This window comes from Miniopterus natalensis, chromosome 17 (assembly GCF_054644295.1).
Source record: "Miniopterus natalensis isolate mMinNat1 chromosome 17, mMinNat1.hap1, whole genome shotgun sequence".
Taxonomy (NCBI): Eukaryota; Metazoa; Chordata; class Mammalia; order Chiroptera; family Miniopteridae; genus Miniopterus; species Miniopterus natalensis.
In genome coordinates, this window is record NC_142097.1 from 24,048,874 (window position 1) to 24,073,679 (window position 24,806).

The 24,806-nt window shown below is 42.3% G+C and overlaps 1 protein-coding gene and 1 long non-coding RNA gene across 3 annotated transcripts in view; one reads left to right on the plus strand and one right to left on the minus strand.

Annotated features, from left to right (window-relative positions):
- The window catches only part of LOC148091263 (uncharacterized), a 291,917-nt gene that overhangs the window by 202,181 nt on the left and 64,930 nt on the right, over positions 1–24,806 (minus strand). The window lies entirely within an intron of this gene.
- Positions 1,353–13,986, plus strand: KRT23 (keratin 23). Of its 2 annotated transcripts, none has more exons than XM_016215062.2 (8): positions 1,353–1,748; positions 6,330–6,412; positions 7,101–7,257; positions 8,321–8,482; positions 8,569–8,691; positions 11,453–11,673; positions 12,510–12,541; positions 13,892–13,986. In XM_016215062.2, the coding sequence occupies exons 1-8, from the start codon at positions 1,353–1,355 to the stop codon at positions 13,984–13,986; spliced, it is 1,269 nt and encodes a 422-aa protein (XP_016070548.2). The 2 variants fall into 2 exon arrangements, with proteins under 2 accessions (XP_016070548.2, XP_087682725.1); XM_087826599.1 differs by having other exon boundaries at positions 13,901–13,986.

A 24,806-nucleotide genomic window follows, 5' to 3' on the forward strand; every position in this document is an offset into this window, starting at 1 on the left:
AGATAAGCTCTGAATCACTGACCTTCGTGAGCCCCTGATTCTTTATCTGTAAAATGGGGACAATAACCCTTCCTGACTACGTCCAGAGTTGTGCGAATTAAATAAAAGAATATCAAAGAACTGTGTAAGCTGGGGAGTCCCATTAACACCCCTGTTGTACAGGAAAGAGGACTGTTGTACAAGATTCAACTCAGTGATAACAGTGCCACGTGGCAGAGAATCCCGCCCTGTCTTTGCCACTAACCCACCACCTGTCCTCTGCCATACCCTCCTCGCCGCTGCCCGCATGGGCCTCGGTTTTCCTCATCTAAAAAATGAGAGGCTGAACCAAGGAATGGAAGTCCCTTCTGCTGCTGCCATTTTATTTCTAAGTCCCCTTTAAATCTAATTGCCAGTAACCAGCACGTGGCTCCCCGCCCCCCAACCATTCCTTTATTTATTCCTAACCTTTACCTTGGCAGACGAAGAGTAAGCTTCATCAGGCATGTTAGACAACCCATGGCACATTTCCTACTTCGCCGGCCCCTCTGCCGCTCGCAGGCACAGAGCCCAGGCTCTCCAGGGCCCAGCCGGACAAAGGCTGCACTCCTCCCAGGAGCCGAGGGAAGTCCTGAGCGCAGGTCAGGGTTGTTTGGTTTTGAGGTGCGCTGGGGATGAAAGGCACCTTGAGAGTGGAAGCTCGGTCATTTATTAATTAATCATAATTGAGGGTTTGTTCTTGAGAATGATTCCTTTGAAATTACTTTCCATCAAACAGTGACTGCCGCAGAGGCATCAGATACTCCGAGCATTCTCCATTTCCTCAGCACCAGTACTTTTATTCTGGGGCCTGAGATTCTGTTCTGATCTGCCTCTTCCCTTGAGAATCTCTCACCCTTGCTTTAGAGCTGGGATTTACTGGGGGCGAGGGGTAGGGGAATGTGTGTCTGAGTGTTTAATGTCTTTAAAAAAAAAATCTATGCTGTAACAAATGACTCTTATGTGGACTTTAATCTGACCCTTTTCAGATAAATGGACGATAGAAAAACTCCATGGGGAGATGAAAAAGATACCTGAGACTAATACCCACCCAATGTCATGGCCACACCTCCGGGTTACAACTAGAAGGGAGAAACAAACTGGTATATCGATGTGGCTCTAAACAACAACGTGTGTGAAGGCCCCAGGCGCTTCAGGATTGACCAAGAGGAAACGCATGTTGCACAATGATACGATCTTGTTGGTACAGTTGTCAGAGAAGGGAACTCCCACAGCAAAGGGCATAAAGCCATCCAGAGCAGTCTGGGGCGGCTCAGTTCTGCGGTGCCAGGGAGCAGAGCAGAGCCCAGTCCCGCCCACACACAGATGGGACCATGAACTCCAGCCACAGCTTCAGCCAGATCCCCTCTGGCTCCCTCCATGGCACCGGAGGTGGCTGGAGCCAGCCGGGGGGCTTCCCCCGGGCTCCCAGCGTCCACGGGGGTGCAGGGGGTGTCCGCATCTCCCTTTCCTTCACCTCGCCCAGCTGCCTGGCCCCTGGAGGGTCTTGGGGGTCTGGAAGAGGCAGCTCCCTCCTAGGTGGAAATGGGAAGGTCACGATGCAGAACCTCAACGAGCGCCTGGCCTCCTACCTGGACAAGGTGCGTGCCCTGGAGGAGGCCAATGTGAAGCTCGAAAGTCGCATCCTGAAGTGGCATCAGGAGAGAGATTCTGGCAGTAAGCAAGACTACTCCCAATATGAGAAGAACATAAGCAGCCTGCAGGAGCAGGTAAGATACTGGGGGGCCCTGGAACTAGAGGGGGGAGTCGCATTTCCAGGGAATCCATGGGAGAAGAAGAAATCAGTATGCACGCAAGGCAACTGCCAGGAAAATGGCAAAAGGGCTTAAAGTAATTGTGAACAGAGGTATTTGAGGACATTTTCTTAACGTATCTTAAATTTGGACTATGGAAAGTCTGTTTTATTTATTTAATCTTCTGTACATAAATTATGTGAAAAAAATCTAAGAACTCTAAGGCAACCAGCTGCTGTCCAGTGTCACTATGACCCAGCGATGTAATAGTAATGATGAAGGCTGGAGTCATTCCTCATGTTCAGTGCACGAGGCACAAGACAGCATTTGCTCTCTCATTACATCAGTTCTGCTCCACCTCAAAGAACTGGCAACAGTGTGATTATCTGGCAAAGAAAGGCTGAGTGATACTACTTTGGAGATCACATCTAAAAGCTGTCACTCCACAAGCAGATAAATAATAATGGTGACATCCCTGGATATTTCTTCTTGGGGGCTGCTAGTTCTGAGTTCCCAGATGCTAATGGTTCTGAAAATGGCATATTGCTAGGAAAAAAAAAAAAAAATGAACATAGTTTTTGGAATCTTAGAGTTAGGATGGGTTATGGAGACTTCTTAAAAAAATAAATAACTTTTCAACCAAATATTTTAAAAGCTAAGCCTACACCTTCAGGTCCATCTCATAACATTGGCTAGAAGTAGAGGGAATCCAGTCATCTCCTAGGTCATTTTTTTTAAAGCTACACAACTTCCCTCTATGTAAAGCAGTCCCAGAAAATTTCCTGCAGGATCCTGATTTAACCTACCCTAGAAAGGGCATCACAGGTTTCCAATATGTATACGATGTTATTTCCCAACACTCAGTCATCCCTGCATGCATGTAGGAAGGGCCAATCAAGATAATATAAATCCATCCTCATAATAAACCCTAATTATTGAATAATCAGCCTAATAACTGACTGTGTAATTACCTTAACTATACAGTACACGGTTGTCTTTACAAAAAAACAAGGTGACTCAACAAACCTCACTATATTTTTTACATTAATAAAGTTGCTTTGGTTTTAGAATGGAGAGAATAGAAGATTTTTGCAGATGGACAGCTGAGGCTATAACTCCCAAAAGAAATGTGAGGTTAGACCTGGTTAAGAAATTTCTTAACTGACAGCAGAGAGAAGAAAAAGGGAGAAAAAAGAAGGAAAAATGTATTGAGCACTTATTATATGCCAGGCATCACGTTGGCATTTAACACACTTACCAGTGCCATTCTGAAGTTTCCTGCAATGATGGAAACATTCTGTAACATCTGATTTAAGTGTCACAGCAATCCTGGGAAGAAACTGAGGCTCAGAAGAGTGAACTAAGGCACTAGAGAGAGCCAGCGGTGGGATCCTAACCCAAGTCTGTTTCCAATGGCGTCGATTTCCACGTACTAGTATGGTGCTGACTAGCCTACCTCACAACAATGACACTGTTCACTGATAAAGATAATTCATTGCATTTGCATTGTTAATTATACAACACATATTTCATACACATCATTTCATTCTGTGAAGCAGGCATTCTTATCCCCAATATATAGATGAGCAGACTGAGACCAAGTGGTTTCCTAAATTCATTAGAGCAAAACTGAGAGAAGTGAGTGGGGCCAATGATGAGGAGGGGGTAGCTTGCCCATTGTTCAGGGGCCCCGGGTTCTGGGTTCTGACATTAAATAGGAGGCTCCTTCAGCTTCAAATTCCACTCTTTTCTGGATTTCTTACTTCAGTTGTTACATTTTTCTCCATGTTTGAAGAAAACAAGTCTTTGAAGTTGAGGTTGTCGATCTATCCCAATCTCCCCAGTTTGCAGGCGAGAAAACAGAGACCCAAAGAGGTCCCACAACTTCCCCGGGGCTGACCCCTTCCTGGGCCTTGATGAAATGTTCTGAGTAGATATAGCACTCTTACATTCCACTTTGGGGATAGTAAAGATTATTCAAAAAGTCTATGAGAAATTGAGTTAAAAATTAATCCGCTCCTTTTGAAACAGTTGGACACAGAGGGATATTAGAATAACTCATAATAGACCTCTGTTTGGTGTTTTGGATTACGATAAAAAATTCTATTTTCCTCTCCCTGGTAGGAGATAACACACCCTGGAGCAATGATGCTGTACTACTACGACTACACCAACTAGATTCTTTTAAAAGAATTCATTCAGGACGCTGGGGAGAATCCAGATGATCAATTATAACACACAATGCAAAACCTATGCCTCATGTTATTTCTCAGTCCATCTTCATCCATTCATTACTGCAAAGGATGTCTCAGAAACAGTGGCTGTATCATAATATTGCATCAGGCAACACAAACAGTGAGAGACAGTTTGGGTTTTTAAATGTGCTCTATATCAAGTGCATTTCGGAACTCACCACTCATGTACTATGAGATTGCTGGCAGCAGGAATCAGAGTCTTGGTGTGGGTTTTGCAAAGGACAAATAATCAATTTAACTCATTAAAGATGGTATTTTTGATTCTGTGGAGTCTATAGTGAATGGTTTCTCTAGATGTCCATCAACACCTCAGAGCACAACTAAGGCTAACCCTCGGGGTCCCCAGGACTTTTCAGATGGAGCTACTTCTTATTGCCCATGAGCTTAGATAATGCAAAGAATAAAGAGTCTGAAGGGAAAATAATTTAGTAAGAAAGTTCCTGAGAAACACAGTAGAGGGAAGACAAGGAAATATCTACAGACTCTTTTTTTAGAGCAAAGGAAGTAGTCACTTTACCATCTGGAATCCATCAAGGGAAGAAAGGTGCTGGACACAGGAAGCCACCCTGGCTATTTCCTACCATGAACAGAGTTTGAGGGCACATCCGAACATATAAATACTGGGTTTACCCAATGCAGGCATTGGCTCTAGTTACAAAAGTGCTAGATTTTAAAAAAGAAAATTTTGAACTAATTGGTTTTCAACTAATTTTTCAGTGTCTACAGTATGCCCAGAAAATGCTAAGGATTTTACAGCATTCTTTTATCTCTTCTAATCTAATTTTCATAACCCTTTGAGAAGTAGCTGTTGTCATTACTATCATTGCCATTTATGAATGAAGAAAGCGACACTCGGCAAGCTCGCTCAGCTAGCGGTCGCTGGGGCAGGATCCCAGGCCCTGCTCTTTGAGTCCTAGGCCACGGTTATCGCCGTCTCTGAATCCTGCTATTGTGCATTCATGATACCAAATTCTGTATAATCAGTGAAGCTTTGAACAGGATCCGGTTTTTAAAAGGTGCCTTTGTGTTCAAGCATAACTTTGTCCTAAGAAAATCCTTTCTTAAAAAAGGAATCATTTGTATAAATACAATGGGAATGTCACAGAATTGTCTGGCTCCAAATAAATGACAGAAGTTTAGAGCTATGACCTCTATAGTTACCTGTTGCTAGTACCAACTCCTTATTTAACAGGCGATGGAACTGAAGCCCAGGGAGTGGAGTGACTAACCCAAGTTCACTCCAATGGTCAGTAACGGGAAGTGAAAGGAAAACCTCCCAGTTCCTAGTTCAGCACAGTATCTGGTACAAAAGGAATACTCTACTTTTGACACTAAGACATCTTCCACCCAATTTTCCTGAAAACAGTGACCTCCATCAAATGTGCACTCTCTCTCTGATTATAACTACTGAGAAGTATTTACAAATCCTGTATGTATACACAGTTGCTCAGGTAGACACTTTCAACAATATTTTTCTTTTTAAAGTAAAAAAATATATAAACATCTAGTGAAAGTCTTTGACAGGAGACTTTAACACAATTAAAATTTATTAAGCTGCTTCATTAGATGGTAAAGTTCATTTCATTTAATATTTTAATAGCTACAATTGGGGCATTCTCATCATGGGAAAATTGGCAAACACATACCTACACGTTATGTATATGACTATAGTTCCTTTGGATAATTATAATTATGGTATGTGATAACCATAATAAAATATATTTAAAATTAGTTTAAATGTATTATGAGATACATTTTAAATTAGTTTGACAAACTAATATCAGTGATGCTTTGTATCAAGTGATACTTTGCTATCACAGATCAGAAACATGAATGCTCTCGCAAAGAAGAATTATGTTCTTCCAAAATAATTCTTTTACCTTAGAGGATCCAAACTAATGTTCACAATAAGAAAAGGATCAGAACCTAAACCACTTTTAACATCTTCAATGAATGAGCTTGAGCAAAACAATAAGATGTGTTTACAGTACTAGAGAGTTAGAAGGCGTTTTGAACAGTTACACTCCTTCCCCTTCCTGTATCACCTTTTCAGCATTCGCATCAGCCCTAGCCTGTCAAAACTCCAGGTAAAAAAAGACAGTGCAGACCATATCCTTACTATAAAACCACCTTATGCTTTGTACCAAGTGCTCAATAAATGTTTATCGATTTGATCGGTCCACTGCCAGAAAGACAAGTCATCTGTGCTAATGAATCATATACCCAGGAGACTAGAGGGCAGAAATGCAGCTTTCCTGTGTGGTGTGTCCTGCTGAAATGACTCCTGGTGCATGTTTTACAGATAGTGGATGGTAAGCTGACCAATGCCCGGGTGTTTCTTCTCCTTGACAATGCCAGGATGGCAGTGGATGACTTCAACCTCAAGTAAGCTCCCTCCTCGCAGTGTCATGGGGCGATGGAGGGATTGTTCAGTGGTTTGGATTTGTTTTCTGGGTTGTTTTTGTTTTTGTTTTTGTTTTGCAGAAAGAAAACGTGTCTCATCATTAACCACATATAAAATTCTTACCAAAATATCACTGAAAGGCATAACAGTAACAAATAGTTGACTGGACCCTAGTTTAAACAAACCAGATAATAAAACACAGTATTTGTTGAGAGGATATTTGAATATGAAACAAGAATTAGATGATATTAAAGAGTTGTTTTTAATGTTTTAGGTGAGATAATGTTATGATGTTTACTTAGAAAAACGTCTTTTTCTTCAAAGATGCATTCTGAAGCACTTAGGGGTGAAATGTCACGCCCACCACTTACGCTAAAATGCAAAATGGAACATAGATGAAGCAAAAGCGGCAGAATGTTAATGGTTGCCAAGTCCGGGTGATGGGCACCTGGCCTTCATTGCTTCACTCTCTCTATTTTAAAAAATAACACTGAATCACCATCGTAGAAAAACATGCATGAAAGAGACATAGAAATAATAAATAGCATGTATTAATTTGTTCCCATTAAACCTAACAAGTATGAGAGTCACCTCTAAACGAAGGTGAACCCTTATAAAGACCACAGCCTTCCACCAACAGGTGTACTCTCTCCTTCCTTCTAATCAAAGGTATGAAAATGAACACTCCTTCAAGAAAGACTTGGAAATTGAGGTTGAGGGTCTCCGAAAGACCTTGGATGACCTGACCATTGTCACAACAGACCTGGAACAGGAGGTCGAGGGGTTGAGAAAAGAGCTCATCCTCATGAAGAAGCATCATGAGCAGGTAGGACAACCCGGGAATCACCAGCGTGGCTCTTAATTGGCACATTTTAAGCGATTCAATGGCTGCAGAAGAAACTACCATCTCTATGCCAGTTCTATTGTCCTTCAACCTAAATAATCATAAGAAACCATATAAACATCTAATTTTCCCAATTCCAAGCTTATCTACTCAAAGGTCAAATACAACAGCCAACAGACAATCACAATTAACAACAGATGAGTCAACAATTTTAATATGCAACATTTACCTAGATTTCTTTGTTAACATGATACTGTAGGAACCAATGCGTGAGACTGAACTTCCTTCACTGACCCAATGTGCAGCAAATTGAGGGACAACAGAATAAAGAGAATCTGCTACCAACCAAACTATGTATGCCTAGTGGCAAAAATTAAGAATCCTAGTTTCCAGAAACATTTAAGCAACTCTTGAAAAGTTACCATCCATCTACCGTCCCTGAGACTTGGATAAAATGATAGAAAAACAATCCCTATTTTAGGCAAATGAAGTTGATTATGAACATTAATCAACTGGTTAGACAATGACTGTTAATAAACCTTTCCTGTGGTTTCTTGGTTGTCATGATATCCAATGGGCTGTCAGCCCTACAGAATCCTAATACATTGATGAGATTTTAAAAGCCTCTGCGCCTTTTGGCTTTGGGTGGCTGAACTGCTTTCCGACAGCTTTGGTCTATATCCCGAAATGCTCAGCTGCTTAATGGTCTCATCACATCACCCATAAACATTTGCTGAAGAGTACTTTCCACACTATGTCAGCATCATTCTCGCTGAAACACTTTCAACCAGGGAGTAAGCCAGTAATCACAAAGTCTGTACAATTACCTGTCTGCTGCTATTCTTTATTTTAGAAAAGTAAAAGAGGAAAAATTCATATCACGTTTTGTCATCAATAACTAATAACCAAGAAGCCAAACCAAACCAAAGAAAAGAGTAGCAACCACGCGAGCTGAATTTTTAAAAGATCCATTAATTGCTGCCAATCAGCACATTTCCTTCCGCTTGTCAGAGTCAATACATTTTCTTTCTCTGTTTTTAAACAGGAAATGGAGGAACAGCATGTGCCAAATGACTTCAAGGTCAACGTGAAGGTGGATACAACCCCAGGGGAAGATCTGATTAAGACCCTGGAGGATATGAGGCAGGAATACGAGTTTATGATAAAGAAGAAGCATAGAGACTTGGATGCCTGGTATAGAGAGCAGGTAAAAGAAAGGTGCCCAAACCTCCGGAAGGTCCCATTTCCGCGGGGTCCAATGCCAATGCCCCTGCTCTCTGCTTGGTCTCACAGTCGGCAGCCATGGCCCAGGAGACGGCCAGTCCAACCGCTGTGCAGAGCAACCAAAGTAACATCCATGAGCTGAAGCGCACTTTCCAGGCCCTGGAGATTGACCTGCAGGCGCAGCGCAACAGGGTGAGTCTGAGCTAGGGAAATCCTGAGCCGGGCACCACCTCCTCCACAAAGCCTTCCTTGTCCCCTCCCTTGGGCCCAACTTCCAGCTCCCTTGGAACATCTTTCACTTCCCACTTTCCATCCAAATTATTCATGATGAGAACAGTAATATGAGCTACCATTTGTTGAAATGTCCACGTTGTGCCAGATGGTGTGTGTTAAAGAGCTCACTACATTAAATGTCATCAATTCTCACATTAACCTTTCCAGGTTGGTCTTAGTGTCCCACTTTAGAGATGAGGAAACCAAATTCCAAATAGTGGAGTAAATTGGCCAAGTTCACACAGCTAAGTGGTCAGTGGTGAAGCCACATGATATTTTGAGTGTGGGGCAGCTCTAGACTCCTATAATCTCTATCAGGGCTCTCCTCACTTACAACCAGACTGTCCCCCCTAAAACCCTAATAGAAGAAATACTGGACCTGGCTCACTCCAAAGTGCTCTATTCATTATGTTTTATTGCCCAACAAACTGTAACTTCTTGTGTCCCAGTCACTTCTATGATCTTCATAGATCTTAGTAAAATGCTATGGATCGGTGTCATAAGCATCTAAGATTCATTAAGGAAAATCTATCTGAATCCTCTAATCATTCATCGATATCATTCTTGAGCGCTCCTCTGTCCTTGGTCTTGGGGAGAAAATATTAGCTCATCTTGTTGCAGGTGCACGTGGTAAATTACTGCTATGTCTTCGGAATCAGTGATGGGGAACAGACATTTAAAATCTGCACTGTCAAGGTGATAACAACACACACAGGAATAATTACAGTATTTTACAGCTTTCAAAACACTTTAATACACAGTATTTCACAACCCTACAGGTCAGCAAGGCATTTGTACCCATTTTCATGCATTCTACTGTCTGACACTATTCTATGCACTGAGGATTCAATAATAAAAGAATTTATAGTCTAGCAGAATAGGCAATAAATGCACGAATCTTCAAAATATAAAATATGTTATATGGGGAGGAAAGTGCCACAAATGAATGAAGCATGGGAGAGAGGTGCAAAGGTGAAGAGCTGCCACTATAAACAAGGTGGTCAGGAAGGGTTTTACTGTTAAGGTGACAGTTGAGCAAAAACCTAAAAATGGTAAGGAAGTGCCTTAAGTGTTGGGGGGCTGGGTTCCAAGTGGAGGGAACAGCCAATGCAAAAGCTTTGAGGCACAGGTGTGTCCGATGGTTTGGAGGAACAGCAAGGAAGCCAATGTGGCTGAACAGAGGGAAGAAGAGAGGAGAAGAGGGAAGGGGAGGGGAGGGGAGGGGAGGGGAGGGGAGGGGAGGGGAGGGGAGGGGAGGGGAGGGGAGGGGAGGGGAGGCAATGGGGTAACAGTGGAGCCAGACTATGTAGCCTTGACCCTCGGAGGGAGGTCAAGAGGCACATGAAACAGCAGGTATAGGCAGCTCTTTAAGGAGCTTTCCCACAGGTGAAGGAGAGCAGAGAAACTGGGTGGTAGCTAAAGGCAGGTATGGGTTGAAGACAGAAAAACGTTAAGGTGGGAGAAATTACTCGAAAGCTGGTGGCAATAACCTAGCAAAGAGGAAAACACTGGTGATGCAAGAAGGCAGGCAACTGCCGAAACGACTAGAGCACAGGCAGCTCATGCATGATATGAAGAGGAGAGCGAGTACCTGGCCACAGATCCAAGTATGTGGGTGGACGTGATGGGGGAGTTGTGGGGGTTTTTTCCTAATGGCTTTCATTTCCTCAGAGACACAGGAAGCAAGGCCGTGGGCTGAAAGAAAGGAGGGGGAGGAGGGAGGTTTGAGTACAGAGAAGAGGAATTCTCCTCTGGGAAAATAGGAGAGTGGCTGGACCAGGGGCCTGTGGTTTAATGGCCAGAAAGCATGAGGGGGCCTGAGTGGCAGCGGCCAGGATAAAGCGAGGGCGTCCAGCACTGTTATGAGCTCCTCTTTAAAGCTGAAGGTATGTGCTCCTGAAAAGCAGGTGGTAACCCAAACACACCAGGGACTTGAACTCAGTTCTCTGTATCCTAACCCAGCAATTTCATTTCACAGCTTTTAGAATTTCCACAATAATGACAACTTGTTACCATTGTCATAATCAAAAAGCATTGCTTGCAGCTAGGGTTGCCAGATTTACCAAACTAGAATAAAGGACACCCAGTTAAATTTGAATTTCAGGTAAACAGAGTGTTTTTAGTATAAGTGTGTCCCATGCAACATTGGGGCAATTTTTAGGACATGTTTGTCCCAAAAAATTACTCATTGCACATCCAAAATTCAGATTTAATAGGTGCCCTCTATTTTATCTGGCATCCCTACCTGAGACCATTCTCTGAAGACGCAAAGAGACAGCAGTCCCAGACAGCTGCTGTTTCTCTCTAGGAGTTTTCGACCTGGCCGGAGACAAATGTCAGCATAAGGAGGTAAGGAACAGATCAGGGCGGGCAGCTTATGCCCAATCCCGAATGAGCAGCATAAACAAACGTTGCAAGGGTGCATCAGAGTTGCTAAGAGAACCCTGACACAAAGGTTTTATGCCAAGAAAATGGGCTTCAAAAGTCCTGACACTGCTTACCTCCTGACTGCCCAAGTCCCAAACCTGTAAGTCAGCCTGCTTCTTGTCTTTGCGTCCCCAGCAGCCACCAAGACACCCAGCAGACCAGTGGGTGTATGCTGACTTCTCAGCGAGCACACACTATAGAATCAACCAAGCCATCAGCCAATTCATGTTAGAAGCGTCATTTCTCCTTTCAGAAATCCGCTTTGGAAAATGTGCTGTCGCAGACCCAGTCCCGGTACTCCTGCCAGCTCCAGGACATGCAGGGGATCATCTCCCACTACGAGGAGGAACTGCTGCAGCTGCGCCGCGACCTGGAGCGGCAGAACAGCGAATACAAGGTCCTTCTGGGCATCAAAACCCACCTGGAGAAGGAAATCTCCACCTACCGCCAGCTCCTGGAGGGGGAGAGCCAAGGGTGAGGCAAAGGCTGGCAGGGGAGGAAACGAAGGGTGGATGCTCTCATGTGTGTACATTCATGCACTTTATGGTTCTGTTAGCAGTCGTCACTCTAGTCTAGAGCAGAAAGGTTTGTGTTGAATTTCTCCCGAAGACACTTGGATCTTGCTGTATTTCATTAAGCAGCAAGTGTGAATTAACCTAGGATTACTCCCAGGACACTGAGATTTGAGGTCAGCAGTTGAAATTAGTACATTAAAAACTCTAGAGAGAAACAACCAAGAAGGTATCTAGAAGGCTCTAGTGTTTCCCAGTGGGAATGCACACAATTTGGGCTCCAAAAAGAAGGGAGGTTAGGGGGAATATTTTAGCCTAAGAGCATGAAGAGATCCATAGGAGATTGGGGTATCAAGATTTTCAATCTGTTATTTCTGATGACCTTGGGAATTAACAATAGCAGTCCACAAAAAGGACACATACATTCTATGACTTAAGAGGAAGGGTTATGGTTTTTAAAATATATATATATAAAGTTATCAAGAAGTCCAGGGTTCCAATGCTTCAAACCCAGACCCTGGGAAGGATCCTGATGAAGGCAAGCCTGTAGGTGGCTCAAGGGCTGGAAGTAGTTCACGAGACTTCTCTGACCCCGGGGTTAGTGGAAGGTGGTACTCACTGCCTTCTGGGTCCAGGAGGGTTCCCCCATGAACTCATGACCTTGAGACTAACTCAGACAATTATGCTCATTAAAGAGATATGAATTTACAGGCAGGCAAAGGAATCTAGTTCAACGTAAGATGTTTTAATGATTATTGCTAATACTAAAATGAGCTTTAATTTGTATCACTTTTATAGAACAGCGGAGGAGTCTAAGCTGAGCATGAAAGGTAAAGATTTCTTTCATTGTTTGAATGCACTTTTTAAAAATAAGTCAGCATATCTTCCATTCTAGTATGCATAATCTTTAGTGTACTCCCAGATGTCCTGTTTTCAGTTTTTCTTTTACTCCCAAATGGCCAGGAATTTTGAATTTAATTAACAAATTAGATAATACAGGACAAAAGAGAGCTCCCACTACTGTCCTCAACAATATATATGAGAGCTCTTTCCAGGCAGTAAAGTAGATAAAAATAACCATTAATATTATTATGTCTCTATTAACTAACAGGGGCTGTTTACTAAACTCCTAGGAAGATACAAAGAGAGGGTTTCACATAATTTCCCAAACTCTATTCTGTTGAACATAGTGTCCCATGAGGTTTTAACAGTGTGCTATGCAAGGCGTGTTCTATGACCAGATTGGGCTTATATACTCTCTGTGAAGAGCCACGTTGTATTTCGGTGTATTAAAGATGAAACAAGTGTTGGAAAGGCACTTTTCAGGGAAGAAAAGGGAAAGAATAGCAGAAGTTCCCAAACATCCTTGACTTGGGAACTCTACTTCCTCAGATTGCCTTTAACATCTCACCAAAAATTTCCGAGAAACCGGTCTGGGACAAGTGGCACTTTCTGATTAGTTTGTGGTAAAAAAGATCCTAGGGCATTAGAGAATCAGAGTTTGAGTGACCGTCAGTTTGAGTGAACAGCTGGTCTAACTGCTGCCCCTCTGCAAGATCTCCGCAGATGGTCCTTCAGCCTCTCCTTACCTCTACCCAGGGATGTGGAACCCATTACTGGGTGGGGTGGCCCAATCTACTGTTGGAGAGGTCTAAATTTTAACCAAGTTCTCCCTGTATCTCTGTTAATGGTTTCAACTCTTCCCTCTGATTTAGAATCAATTTAATGGTGTGTCAACAAGTATTTATTCAGATAAATCATATATTTGAATACTGTGACCAAAATAAACATTCCTGGCTTCCTGCCATCCCTCACATAGTATGCTTGTTAGATCTTAAAAAGAGGTGCCCAGAATGGCATTTAGTACTCTATACACTCACAGGATCAGTGATGCAAGTGCTATGAAGCCCACATAAGCAGAAAGGACTCCTCAAGTGCTTGCAGTCAGTGACTAGATTCTGTATCACCTAGGATGAGGGTCTTGACCCCTAGAAGATGGCACTGTCCAGACACCATTTCTTGGAGGGTGGGAAGAATAACCTTTCCACTCCAGCAGAGACCAGCATGTTGCTTAGTGATCATTCTGGAAGGAACGGAGAGCTTAGGGTGCTGAAAACAGTACAGGGCAGATGGGGGGTGGGGGGAACATGGCAGTGACGTCTTCATTGCTCTTTCCTCAGAGCCTGCAGCCCCAAAGATCAAGGCCATCACACAGGAGAGCGTCAATGGAAGAATAATTTATTCTCAAGTGAATGAAATCCAAAAGTATGCATGAGGCTAATAAAAGTGTCTGCCCGTTGTAAAAACTATTTTACCGAAATGGAAAGTCCTTCCTTGCCCAGACACAAATGGGTGAGTTCTAAGAGGTATCCTTGGAGTTATCAAACTCAGCAACTTCTTTTTCTCTGTAACAATCTCATCAGACATTCCATAATGATCTTAATATACTGCTGTGCTTTTTGAATCAGAGTATGAGGTCTACTTTCCTACTGCAATCTTCAGGTGCCCACCCACTGTGGATCTGTTTTGTAGCCAATAAATCTCCATACCAGCTGCACCATGTCTTTTTTTATATCATAAGGAAAGATAAGACCTCAAGGTCTCTTCCTAATGAGGGATACTCAGAGCATTGTCCATAAAAGACCCAGAGGGACCCTAATGCTCTAAACATGTCCACAGCAGCAAAACACTGGGTAGAATTATTACCCTGCAGCCACGCAACTTAGGGACAAGATGTGGCTCACGAGCTTATCCAGACTTCTGCCAGCAAAAAGGTGGGAAACAGAGAAAGGGAGGCCCAGGAAGCCTCACTAAGAATGTGAAGTGACCAAAAATCATTTTATCTCACATAAAAATTATTAATTAATTAGTCAAAAAGCTTAAGGGCCTAAAAGAGACTTAAAGCTAGAAAAGGAAATTCAGGGGGGAAAAGTTCTTGTTACAGATAGAAACTAAGACCCTAAAGGGGGAAAGTGACTTGTCCAATATCCAAATTACAAATATTAGGAACCAGAGTAATATACTGAGGTGTAGTAGGGGATAAAGCACAGAGACTATGCACCTCTGACCTCTGAAGAAGATGCCATTTTCTCAAACTGTAGCTGTGTGGGTCATCGTTCCAAGGCTGGTACAGCGGAGCGATGCTGGAGAGAAGGAAACTAGAAATCCACATATCCACTAAGACATCATCAAAATGTTGTACAGGACAGTAACATTTTAAGGGACCATAGGCACAGGCTATTCAAACTCCCCCATTTTACAAATAAGCTGAGGCCCAGAGCAATAAGGGCATTTAGCCACACACTCACTGGGTTGTTGGCTGGGTCTAGGTCCAGCTCTCTTGGCTCTGTTTACAGCTGTCAAACTAAAAGTGGTGTAATTTAGTTCCACCGCCATCTAACACACTGACAATGCCCCCTACATTTTTGGGCTCTATGTTTTAATACTCTTTTGGGAAGGATTGCTGTTGATATTTTCTGAATTGGGGTATCTGTAAAAACTGGATTAGTCTCCCCTTTAAGGCAATAATTGGTGTTTCTGATTCTTAATGCCCAAAGGATCTGAAATTAGGCAAAAGGAACCCAGGATAATCACATCATTGCAAACTGTGTTGCTGATTTAACTGAAATACACTAACTCTCTGGAGTAAAATGATAACTTTATCTTTACTGAGTAATTACTTCAAAGAATTTCAAAAATAACCAATACCCCAACATCTTCAATGAGTTTTCTTTATGGAGACTTTTGATGAGTTATTTGGGGGGGGGGGGGGTGGATCAATATCAAACTTCATTATTTCTTTTTCTATTTCATTTTACTACAAGAACTTCATGTCGATAAGATACTACAGTCTCAAAGCATATCTAAAAATAAATTTTTTCTCTATTTCGGCACCAATTCAATCTGCTATTTTAGATGTTATCTCTTTCTTGAAATCTAGAAATTAGGTGTAAAATATACCTGTTTTCTCAAGGTGAAGTGTGAGTGTTGCTAGGAACATCTCTTGAAGACTATGCAAAAAGGATATGACAAGCTGAAGGGTAAGTTATAGCACTAGACCCAGGAAATAACCATCCATTGACCATCACAGTTTATATATGATTTGATAATAGTAAATCGTAATGTATGAATAATTTTTCATTTAAGAAGCTATATGTACTTAAAGTCATATTAATTTTCACTGTATCAAGCAAGGTGACCGGCTCATCTCAGTTTGCCCAGGAAACCCCTCAGTCCCAGGCAAACTGGGGTGGTTGGTCAATCGATCAATAAAAATTGCTCTTGCTTAGTCCATTCGAGCTGCCGTAACAGAATACCACAGACTGGGTGGCTTATAGACATCAGAAATGTATTTCTCACAGTTCTGGAGGCTGGGAAATCCAAGGCCAAGGCACCAGCACGGTTGCATTCTGCTGAAGGCCTGCTTCCTGGTGCCCACAGGATGGAAGGGGCTGCGGAGCTCTGTGGGGCTCTTCTATAAGAGCATTAATCCCACGCACTAGGGCTGCACCCTCATGACCTAGGCACCAGCAAAGGGCCTCACCTCCTAAAACCACCACCTTTGGGGGGTTAGAATTTCAACAAATGCACTTTTCAGACCATGACATCTCTATTTCACTAAAGAGAGACAAGTAGAGGTAAATTAAACCATTTGCCTGAATAAAGAGTAATTACAATTACATAAGTTTAGACTCTAGGTAACATAGATAATCTCTCTCCTCAACTAAAGCAGCCCAAAAATCTTTCAAAATGCCCATTACAAGCAGAACAGAAACAGACTCATAGATACAGAGAACATTCTGACAGTTGTCAGATGGGAAGGGGGTTGGGGGGCTGGGTGGAAAGGGTGAAGGAATTAAGAAGTACAGATTGGTAGTTACAGATAGTCAGGGGGAGGTGAAGTACAGCATAGTGAGTATAGTCAATAACATTGTACTAATAATGTATAGTGTCATACGGGTACTAGATTTATCAGGGTGACCACTTCATAAGTTATAGAAATGTCTAATCACAAAGCTGTACACCTGAAGCTAACATAAATTGTACGTCAACTGTAATTTAAAAATTATTTTTAAAAAATACCCATTACAAATAGATAAGTGCCTAAATGTTAAGGTGAGCTGCCAACCAAAGAAGTTTTCATTTGGATTTGGTTTTGACCAACATACACCTAATCCACATAAAGGAGTTGGTAATAAATTCTATTGTTTTCATTACACAAACACTTTGAGTAAACAGCAGCTATTCAATTACCCAAAACCCAATTAAACAAATAGTGTTGGCTAACCCAGGGAGGTATTACAAAGTTTTACTTTGGAATTTAATATTATGTCAACATATTTTCCAACAGTATCATAACATGGCTGGGTGTATGGATCCATTTAATATTTTTCCATCCAATCAAGTAGATGCCTTTACTAACTGTTCATTTTTCCATTAACGTGTTGATACACATACCCTCTTAATGATGTGTGAAATTGGGAACTAAACTTTATAAAAATTTATTTTTAAGTAATGTAGCGTTTCTAAGTTGGTTTAGAGGTCCTAAGTCTGAGAAGGGAGCCAGGACTCGAATTATGGTGGGAAAAGGTAGGTAAGGGAAAAGAAGCCAAGAAAATTTCTTTAGCATGGGGGTTCTCAAACTTGGATACACCTCAGGATCAGCTGGGGAAATTTTAAAATGCTAATGCCCAAGCCATGTAATAGGGCAATTAAATTGAGGTTTTTGAAGGTTGGGACCCAGGCATCAATATATTTTAAAGATTCCCCAATAATTGCAGTGGACAGCCAAGTTTGATAATCTACCATTTTAGTGGCTTCGGGTGAGTGCTTTTGTATTTGTATGCTCCTCATGTTATTAATTTTAATACTCCCATAAGAGCTAATGACAGCTAACAGAAAATAAGAACCTCATTCATGTCACTCTCAATTGCTTGTGAAGGATTTCGTTTTACAGAGTTGTAGAGCTCTGCTTTCAGGAAGGACAGCTGAACAAAAACTTAAAAGTAAGGCGAATATTAAGAAGTATTTCACAAAACTCTGCAAATTTAATTCCACCTAAGTCTAGCAAAATCTCTTTCAGATGCTTAATCAAATGTTTTCCCCAAATGTTAGGCTATTGTAATGAATTTCTATGATGAAAATTTGCTGTGTTATTTAAGCCTCTTCATTTCTTTTACCTCTTAGATTTTTTTCACAGCAAAGTAAAACAGTAACATGTGCAGGTAAGAGACTCCGAGGGAAACCATCTCTAAGCCAAGTGACTAGTGGGAACACCTAAGTAAATTTTTCCTTAAAGAAATATCACATTGCGTTCAGTATTTCCCAAATGCATGTTTTAGCCTTTCACAATTGAAAATGGCTACTAAATAGTCATATATTCCTAGTACGCAATAGTTATTGGTGGGCCCAATGAATCCATGCCACGAGGACTCATGCCTTTCGGTATTCTCTCCCACATTTACTCTGGGCTTGGCCATGTGGCTTGATCTGGCCAATGGAATATCAGCAAGCAAGATACGAACAGAAGCTTAATAAATGCTTATACATTGGGGCTTATCCCCTTGGAATGCTCCCTCTAGGAAGCTAGCTACCATGTAAGTTCATTCACCCTGAGACTACCATGCTGTATAAAAGTCTAAGCTGACCTCGTGGTGAGGCCACATGAAGGAAAACTGAGGAACCCAGCCAACAACTAAACTGAAGCTCTAGACATGACTCTGATCAAGCCATTCCAGCTGGTTCCCAGTCAGTGGAGCCAACGCACGTGAAATCCCAGACATCACAGAGAGGAGAAAAGCCAGCCCCAGTATTCTGAATCTGAAATTCTGACCCACAGAATTATGAACAAATAAAATGTGTTGTTGTTTTAAGCCATAAGTTTTGGGGAGGTCATTTTTCATGTGGCAATGGATAAGCAAAGCAAAGTATTTAAAATATTAGGGCCTATTATTTGCTGTGACGATAGCTGATTTAAACTTAGTTCACTAACACCCCTCCAAACTTTCAACCAGAATTTTAGTCATTTTAACATTGAAATGGATCTCTACAGAAGTCCTGGTCCAATAACCACAGATGAAGCACCAAAGCTACCAAGAGAAAATCCAAAGTCTTCCCTCTTCAAAGATAGCAGAGTAAAGCCATTGCCCATGAATGGCCATAGCCACCCTCTCTGCCTCTCCACAAATGGGGACCAAGCAGCTTAACGCCAACCAGGAGTCTAGGGACTTCCCCTGCTGTTCACTAGAGCATGCTGGGATGCCCAAGTAAAGTCTTCTCCTTCTCTTGGAGTTTCAATTCCTTTTGGCTCCGTGTTTAAGTTCCTCATTCCAGGGACATTAACATCTTCTTAATAAATATTTATGCTTATAGTAAGTCTCACAGATATCAAGAGTTTCACTGAAAGGTGACCTGTTTTCGATGTAGATAAGCAATGCTCTCCTTTGCCAAAAAACGATAAGGCCTTTACAGATTAAGATGATCATGATTATCAGGTAGCTCTTAGTTACCATGTTTAAGTTTTTAAGTCACCAAGACCCCTGAATATTGTCCGTTCACTCTAGGTATGTTTCTTCACAATGGTGTAATTTAAGTGCTATCATCTTATATGGCCTTTAATCAATAAATACTTTTAAGATCTGTGGTGTTCTTACATACTCACTAAGTGCTTCGTTGATTGTTTGTGCATCATAACACTGCTGGTTTCTCCAGCACACTATGTGCGGAAGATCATTCCCTGTGTGCCTCACTCCCCATCTCATTCATTCTATTACAACAACTACGTGTCGTCAACTTTCTGAAGAGAATTAAATAGTTTCTAAAATATATCTGTGGTTAGGTCATGCAAAAAAGAAAAAAAGTAGTGCTCTGACATCCTTCACCATCTGATGACCTAATCGTACTTAGGAATTTTACTAAAGAAGTGTGTGTGTGTGTGTGTGTGTGTGTGTGTGTGTTAGTCATACCAACACATGGACTGTCCTACTCACCAAAAAACTACTCTTTGAAATTTAAATTAGGAGCCATCTAATAAAATTCTGAGTCATCTAACAAAAACTATGCTAACTTTTAAAGCACACCTGCACAACATATCACTCATGCATGTGTCATACATACACACATATACTACAGGAAATTTTAACAATAACAACTATTGTTTTGTTTACTGAATGATTTTAGTGAGAGGAAGGGGGGAGAAGGGGGAGATAGGAAGAGAGAAAGAGACAGAGAGAGACCGGCAGAGAGAGAGAGAGAAACCTTGATGTGAGAGAGAGACAGGGATCGGTTGCCTCCCACAAACCAGGGATCAAATCCTCAATCTGGGTATGTGCCTTGACCGGGAATCAAACCTGCTGCTTTTTGGTGCACAGGACGATGTTCCCACCAACTGAGCCTCACCAGCCAGGGCAACAATAACAACTATTCTTGACTGGTATTTGCATTCCTAATCTCATTTAACATTTGTCACAACACCACAAGGTATTTTATTATTATCTTCATTTTACAGTTGAAGAAACTGGGGCTCAAATAGAATGAATTACTTGACCTGTGGCCATAAAACTTAAAAACAGAGGGACCAGGCCCACCGAGGCGTGGCTCAGCAGATGAGCATCCACCTAGCACCCAGGAGATCGCGGTTCGATTCCCAGTCAGGGCACATGCCCAATTGCGGGCTCGATCCCTGGTCAGGGCACTGCAGGAGGCAGCTGATCAATGATGACTCTCATCATTGATGTTCTATCTCTCTCTCTCCCTCTCCCTTCCTTTCTTTGAAATCAATAAAGATATATTTAAAAAAGTGGGGGGGAGACCAAAATTTGTACCCAATGTACCTGCTCTTTCTACTGTTTTACACAAACTCAAAAATGGTTGCTAAAGAGTTATGTTAAACCTAAGCACAGGCAACACATCTTGATGAGCTCTTGCTAATGGTTTTTATCTTAAGCTGAGCGTCCAGGGATGAGAAATCTGAACATAGATGGTACTAGAATAATACACAAGAGTCGGAAATACCCACTCAGGACTAGGGAGAGACAGGCTTTTATAAACAAGAGCTATCACCCAAAGCCAAGAGCCACCTTCCCATTACCCAAACCCAAGCATTCAATCCTCTGTGCACAAAAGTAATCTCTTAACTTGCCATTACCTTAGCCTAAAACTCTTATCGGTTGACACCAGGGGAGAGCTTAGCAAGTTCCAAAACCAGAGGGCTCATCCCTTAATCTGTCCAGTTAGACGTCACACTCATGCGCAGTTTCCATCAAATCACCTCTCCCCAGGCACTTGGAGAACAAGAAAGGAAGAGAAGGAGAAGCTGAAGACAGTAATGATAGGTGGGCCACAGTTATGCAAAATATGTTCAAGAATCATCAGTTAGAAACGTTTTATCGAGAACCTCATCACAAAATCATATTGTGGAGATCTCTATTTATCATTTCCAGCACTCGAGAAAGCAGTAGTTTGGGGGTCAACATCTAATCCTGTCTTATAAACATATCAGTGCTTCCTAATATGCATACATATAGCCTGGGGTCCTCCTTAAAATGCAGGTTCTGGGTTTCTAGTAGGCCTGGGTTCGGGACCCAGGATTCTGCATTTCTAACAAGTACCCAGATGATGCTGAGGCTGCTGATCCACAGACCACACTGAGTAACAAGATTATAGGTGAGTTCAATCCATCAGCCACTTGCTATACCTCCTAGATTAAAAGTCTTATCTAAAAGCCAGTCTCAATAGACTTAATATGAATTGGACTGGGTCAAAAATACCACAGGAAAGCTGGCATCACTAGAATCCCATTAGCACTGTCTTGCTCAGAGCAAGTGAAGCTTAACAAGAGCACCGATTAAGTAAGGCCTTGAAAGAAGGTGTTTCTTGGTTCTGGTCAAGAGTAGAACACAGAATGAAGTCTGAAAACTAAAGAGACCCATCACCTTGTCCCAATTATTCCTGGCTTCAATGCATTAGTACAAGCCACGGGAAGTTTGACACTGCCAGACTCACTGGCGAGGATGGAAAACGCCTGTCCAATGTTACCTGTTGTGTTAGCTAACGCAGCACTAAAAAGTATGCCCCTATGTACATACAAGTATTCGCTTATAAAATTCTTTCCAAATTCTCCTCAACAGCCATTTCTGTACTCAGTGAACCAAACAATGGCTGAAGTTTTAAGGAAAAAACAACAATTCTGTGAAATTATACCCTATTCCACACCAAGCTAATCTAGCTTGGACTGGTTGCTTTCATCATTGTTATTGATGTTACCATTCTTTCTTTTCAAGAAACTCATGTGTAAATTGGAATTAAGGACCACTCGAGGAGTACTTAAGCTCCTAACATGTGTCTACTATGGAGCCAGTCACCATCAGGAAGACAGAATAAGGAAGGTCATGAAGTCAGAACTTCAGAGAAGGAGATTAAATATACAAAACAGTCCCTTTGCCCAGCTGCAATTCCTGTCACCCATAATCATGGTAAGTAGTCATGATAATTATTACCTTTGCCTGTGTTATGATAAGGAAATTGATTTAAGTCAAGAAACAAAAAAGAAAGAATGTCTCCTCAGTAAAGCTCACCCACCTTCTTGAAATTTTCTCCCACACCCAACAAAAACTTGGTAAAGCCATCGTGACCCTCTTACCCAGTTCTACCAAGTCAACTCCTATGGCCTGGCCTCACACCCTTCTCAAATATCCAGGCATTAACACACCACCCTCCCCTAGTGAGGCCCAGCTTGTTTTTCCAGAGGGCGGCAGTCATTACCTGAATGGCAGGTTTGCGTTGCAAGCTGCCTTAATGTGGGGTTTTGTAGACATCACTCCTAGGTTGTCATTAGTGCCCTCTGAAAATAATAATCAGCTGGCCGACCAAAAAGGGGCATTCCAAGAAAACTCATTAATTCAAGTGTTTGAGGAAGTCATGGAAAATCTAAATTCACTTATAGTTTAGTTATTCAATGAAAGATCTAACATTCACATGAGGATAATCACCTAAAATTTTATGAACTACACTTGCTACAGCGCTGAGCTGGAGGAGGCTACACACATGAGGGTCAGTAGCTCTGGGGAAGGAGGAGCGTCTTTAATCATTCCTGCCTGTTCAGGGGGCTGAGCCTTACTGTAGGGACATGGGTGATGCCATTTCTCACTCTGTCCCTTCCTCTTCCTTCTACAATGTTAGGTGCTCAGAAGGTTCTGAAAGAAAAGGCCTCTCTCCAGGAGACAAGGCATCACCTGGCTTCCTCCTCTGCCCCCACCTCTAGTATGGCTGCACCTAAGGTCAATATGGCCCAGGCGACATCACAGCACTAGAGTCTTCTCTCTCCCACCCCAGTCAAACTGTCCCTGGGCCAACCAGAGGTCAAAGTGAACAGAACGGGGTTCTGCGTCAGACCACACTGAGGCTGCCTCTGAATAGAAGATGTCCAGAGTCAGTTTCCTCCCCCATCACAGGAAGCAGAAGGAAGAAATAAGCCCCCCAATGACAAGCACAGCTCTGCTAACTACTTGCACAGCAGGCAAAAAAACCCACAGCCTCCCGGAGGGATCCTGCAGAGTCTTCAGGCAGCTGGCAGAAGGAAGCTGGGAGCCTGCACCTCTGGGCAAGCCAGAGGCCCACCTCAGGGTCCAGACACTAGGCAGGCTGGGTCAGAGGGGCCCACAGACTCTTGAAGTGGGGGGAACAATGGAGGGTGGAGTCTGGGGCAGGGAGTTCAAGACTGTGATACACAAATATGTTCTTCTAGGATCTTCCTGGTAGTGGCTGGAATCCGATCCACCCTCCTCCCTCCTCCAGGAGTGTGTAAGGAGAATTCAGAGCTGACTCCCCTAATCCTTTCGAAATAAAACTTTCTAAGTCTCTGCTACACTTAAAGGATCCAGGGGATATCCGGAAGGTGTTCCTGTGCTTGTTTGGGTCCCATAGCAGGGAAGGCTTGGGGGCCTCTCAGAAATTTGCTTCCTACAGGCCCCCAGATTTGTTCTGGTGCCTCCAAGTAACCCTCTGACAATAATATGTTTATATAAAATTGATCTGAAAGCACCTTCAGTGCTCCTCCTCTTAGTCACTTCTCCTTTCCTCTGCTCTGTAGCCAGCCTCAGTTAAATGTCTTTTTGAAGAGAGGGAAAGGGGCATGTAATCCCTTGTTACCAGAAGTGGAGAGGGGAAGGGGACGTTAAGAGGAGACGAAGAGGGAGTAAAACTGCAGGCAGCAATTACGTTACCTCGGTTTCCCCCCAACCCACTCAGACGTGGCAGAAACAGAACCCATTCGCAGAAAAAGGGCAAAGGCGGGTTGGGGTCAGGCAGAGGACATAAGAGTTCCAGTTCCTGCTCTTGCAGTCAACCCTTCTGTAAGTGCTGGCTCCCTTTACAGGACAACTTGTTGTAGTTTCTTTCCACACTGGCGTCTATGTCTTCAAGGCATCCAAGTACCTTGTGTATCTTTCAACAGATCAAAAAGGCAGAAAGAAAAATGGTTTTGGATCGACTCCTAAAAAAAATCTGAATCCAGATTTTCCAGGGATATTTCAGGCCAGTCAGTGCCTGTTATTTTACACTGTGGCATCTTTCTTTTAAAATATGGATTAAATGATATCATAGATGAAAAGTTCACAATTCCAGCAGCACTGGTTTCTAAATTGCTGCATTATCTACTGAAAAACTTCTGTGGGCTTTTATCATCTGCTCTGCTCCCCGGGGCCACTGCCTTTCTTACAGGGAAAACAGAAAGCCTGAGCTCTTCAACCAGAGGGCAGTGAGACACTTGCCAGGAATGTTGTAAGGGGGACCAGGCATCAATTCCAGTAGGAGTGGAACCAGACACACATTAAGATTTGATTTTCTTTGTGAATTAGAAAAGAGGCTTTTTTTTTTAAAGAAAAGAGTTTGAATTTATAAAGAATATAAAATAACAGCTATATGGAAAAATATTAACTGGTTTTTCAATATCTATAGATGTCTATAGGGTAGCCTATAGACAAATCAGAAATAAAGTTTCATTAGGACACAGCCACCCACTTGTTTATATGTTTTTATGGCTGCTTTTGGGGTTACAACAGAGTCCCTCTGCCCCACAAAGCCTAAAATATTTTCCAT

Coding starts and splice junctions, on each gene's coding strand:
- KRT23 (XM_016215062.2), top strand. CDS start 1,353: ATGAACTCCAGCCACAGCTTCAGCCAGATCCCCTCTGGCTCCCTCCAT. Junction 8,483..8,568: donor ATGCCTGGTATAGAGAGCAG/GTAAAAGAAAGG, acceptor TTGGTCTCACAG/TCGGCAGCCATGGCCCAGGA. Junction 12,542..13,891: donor GTCTAAGCTGAGCATGAAAG/GTAAAGATTTCT, acceptor CTCTTTCCTCAG/AGCCTGCAGCCCCAAAGATC.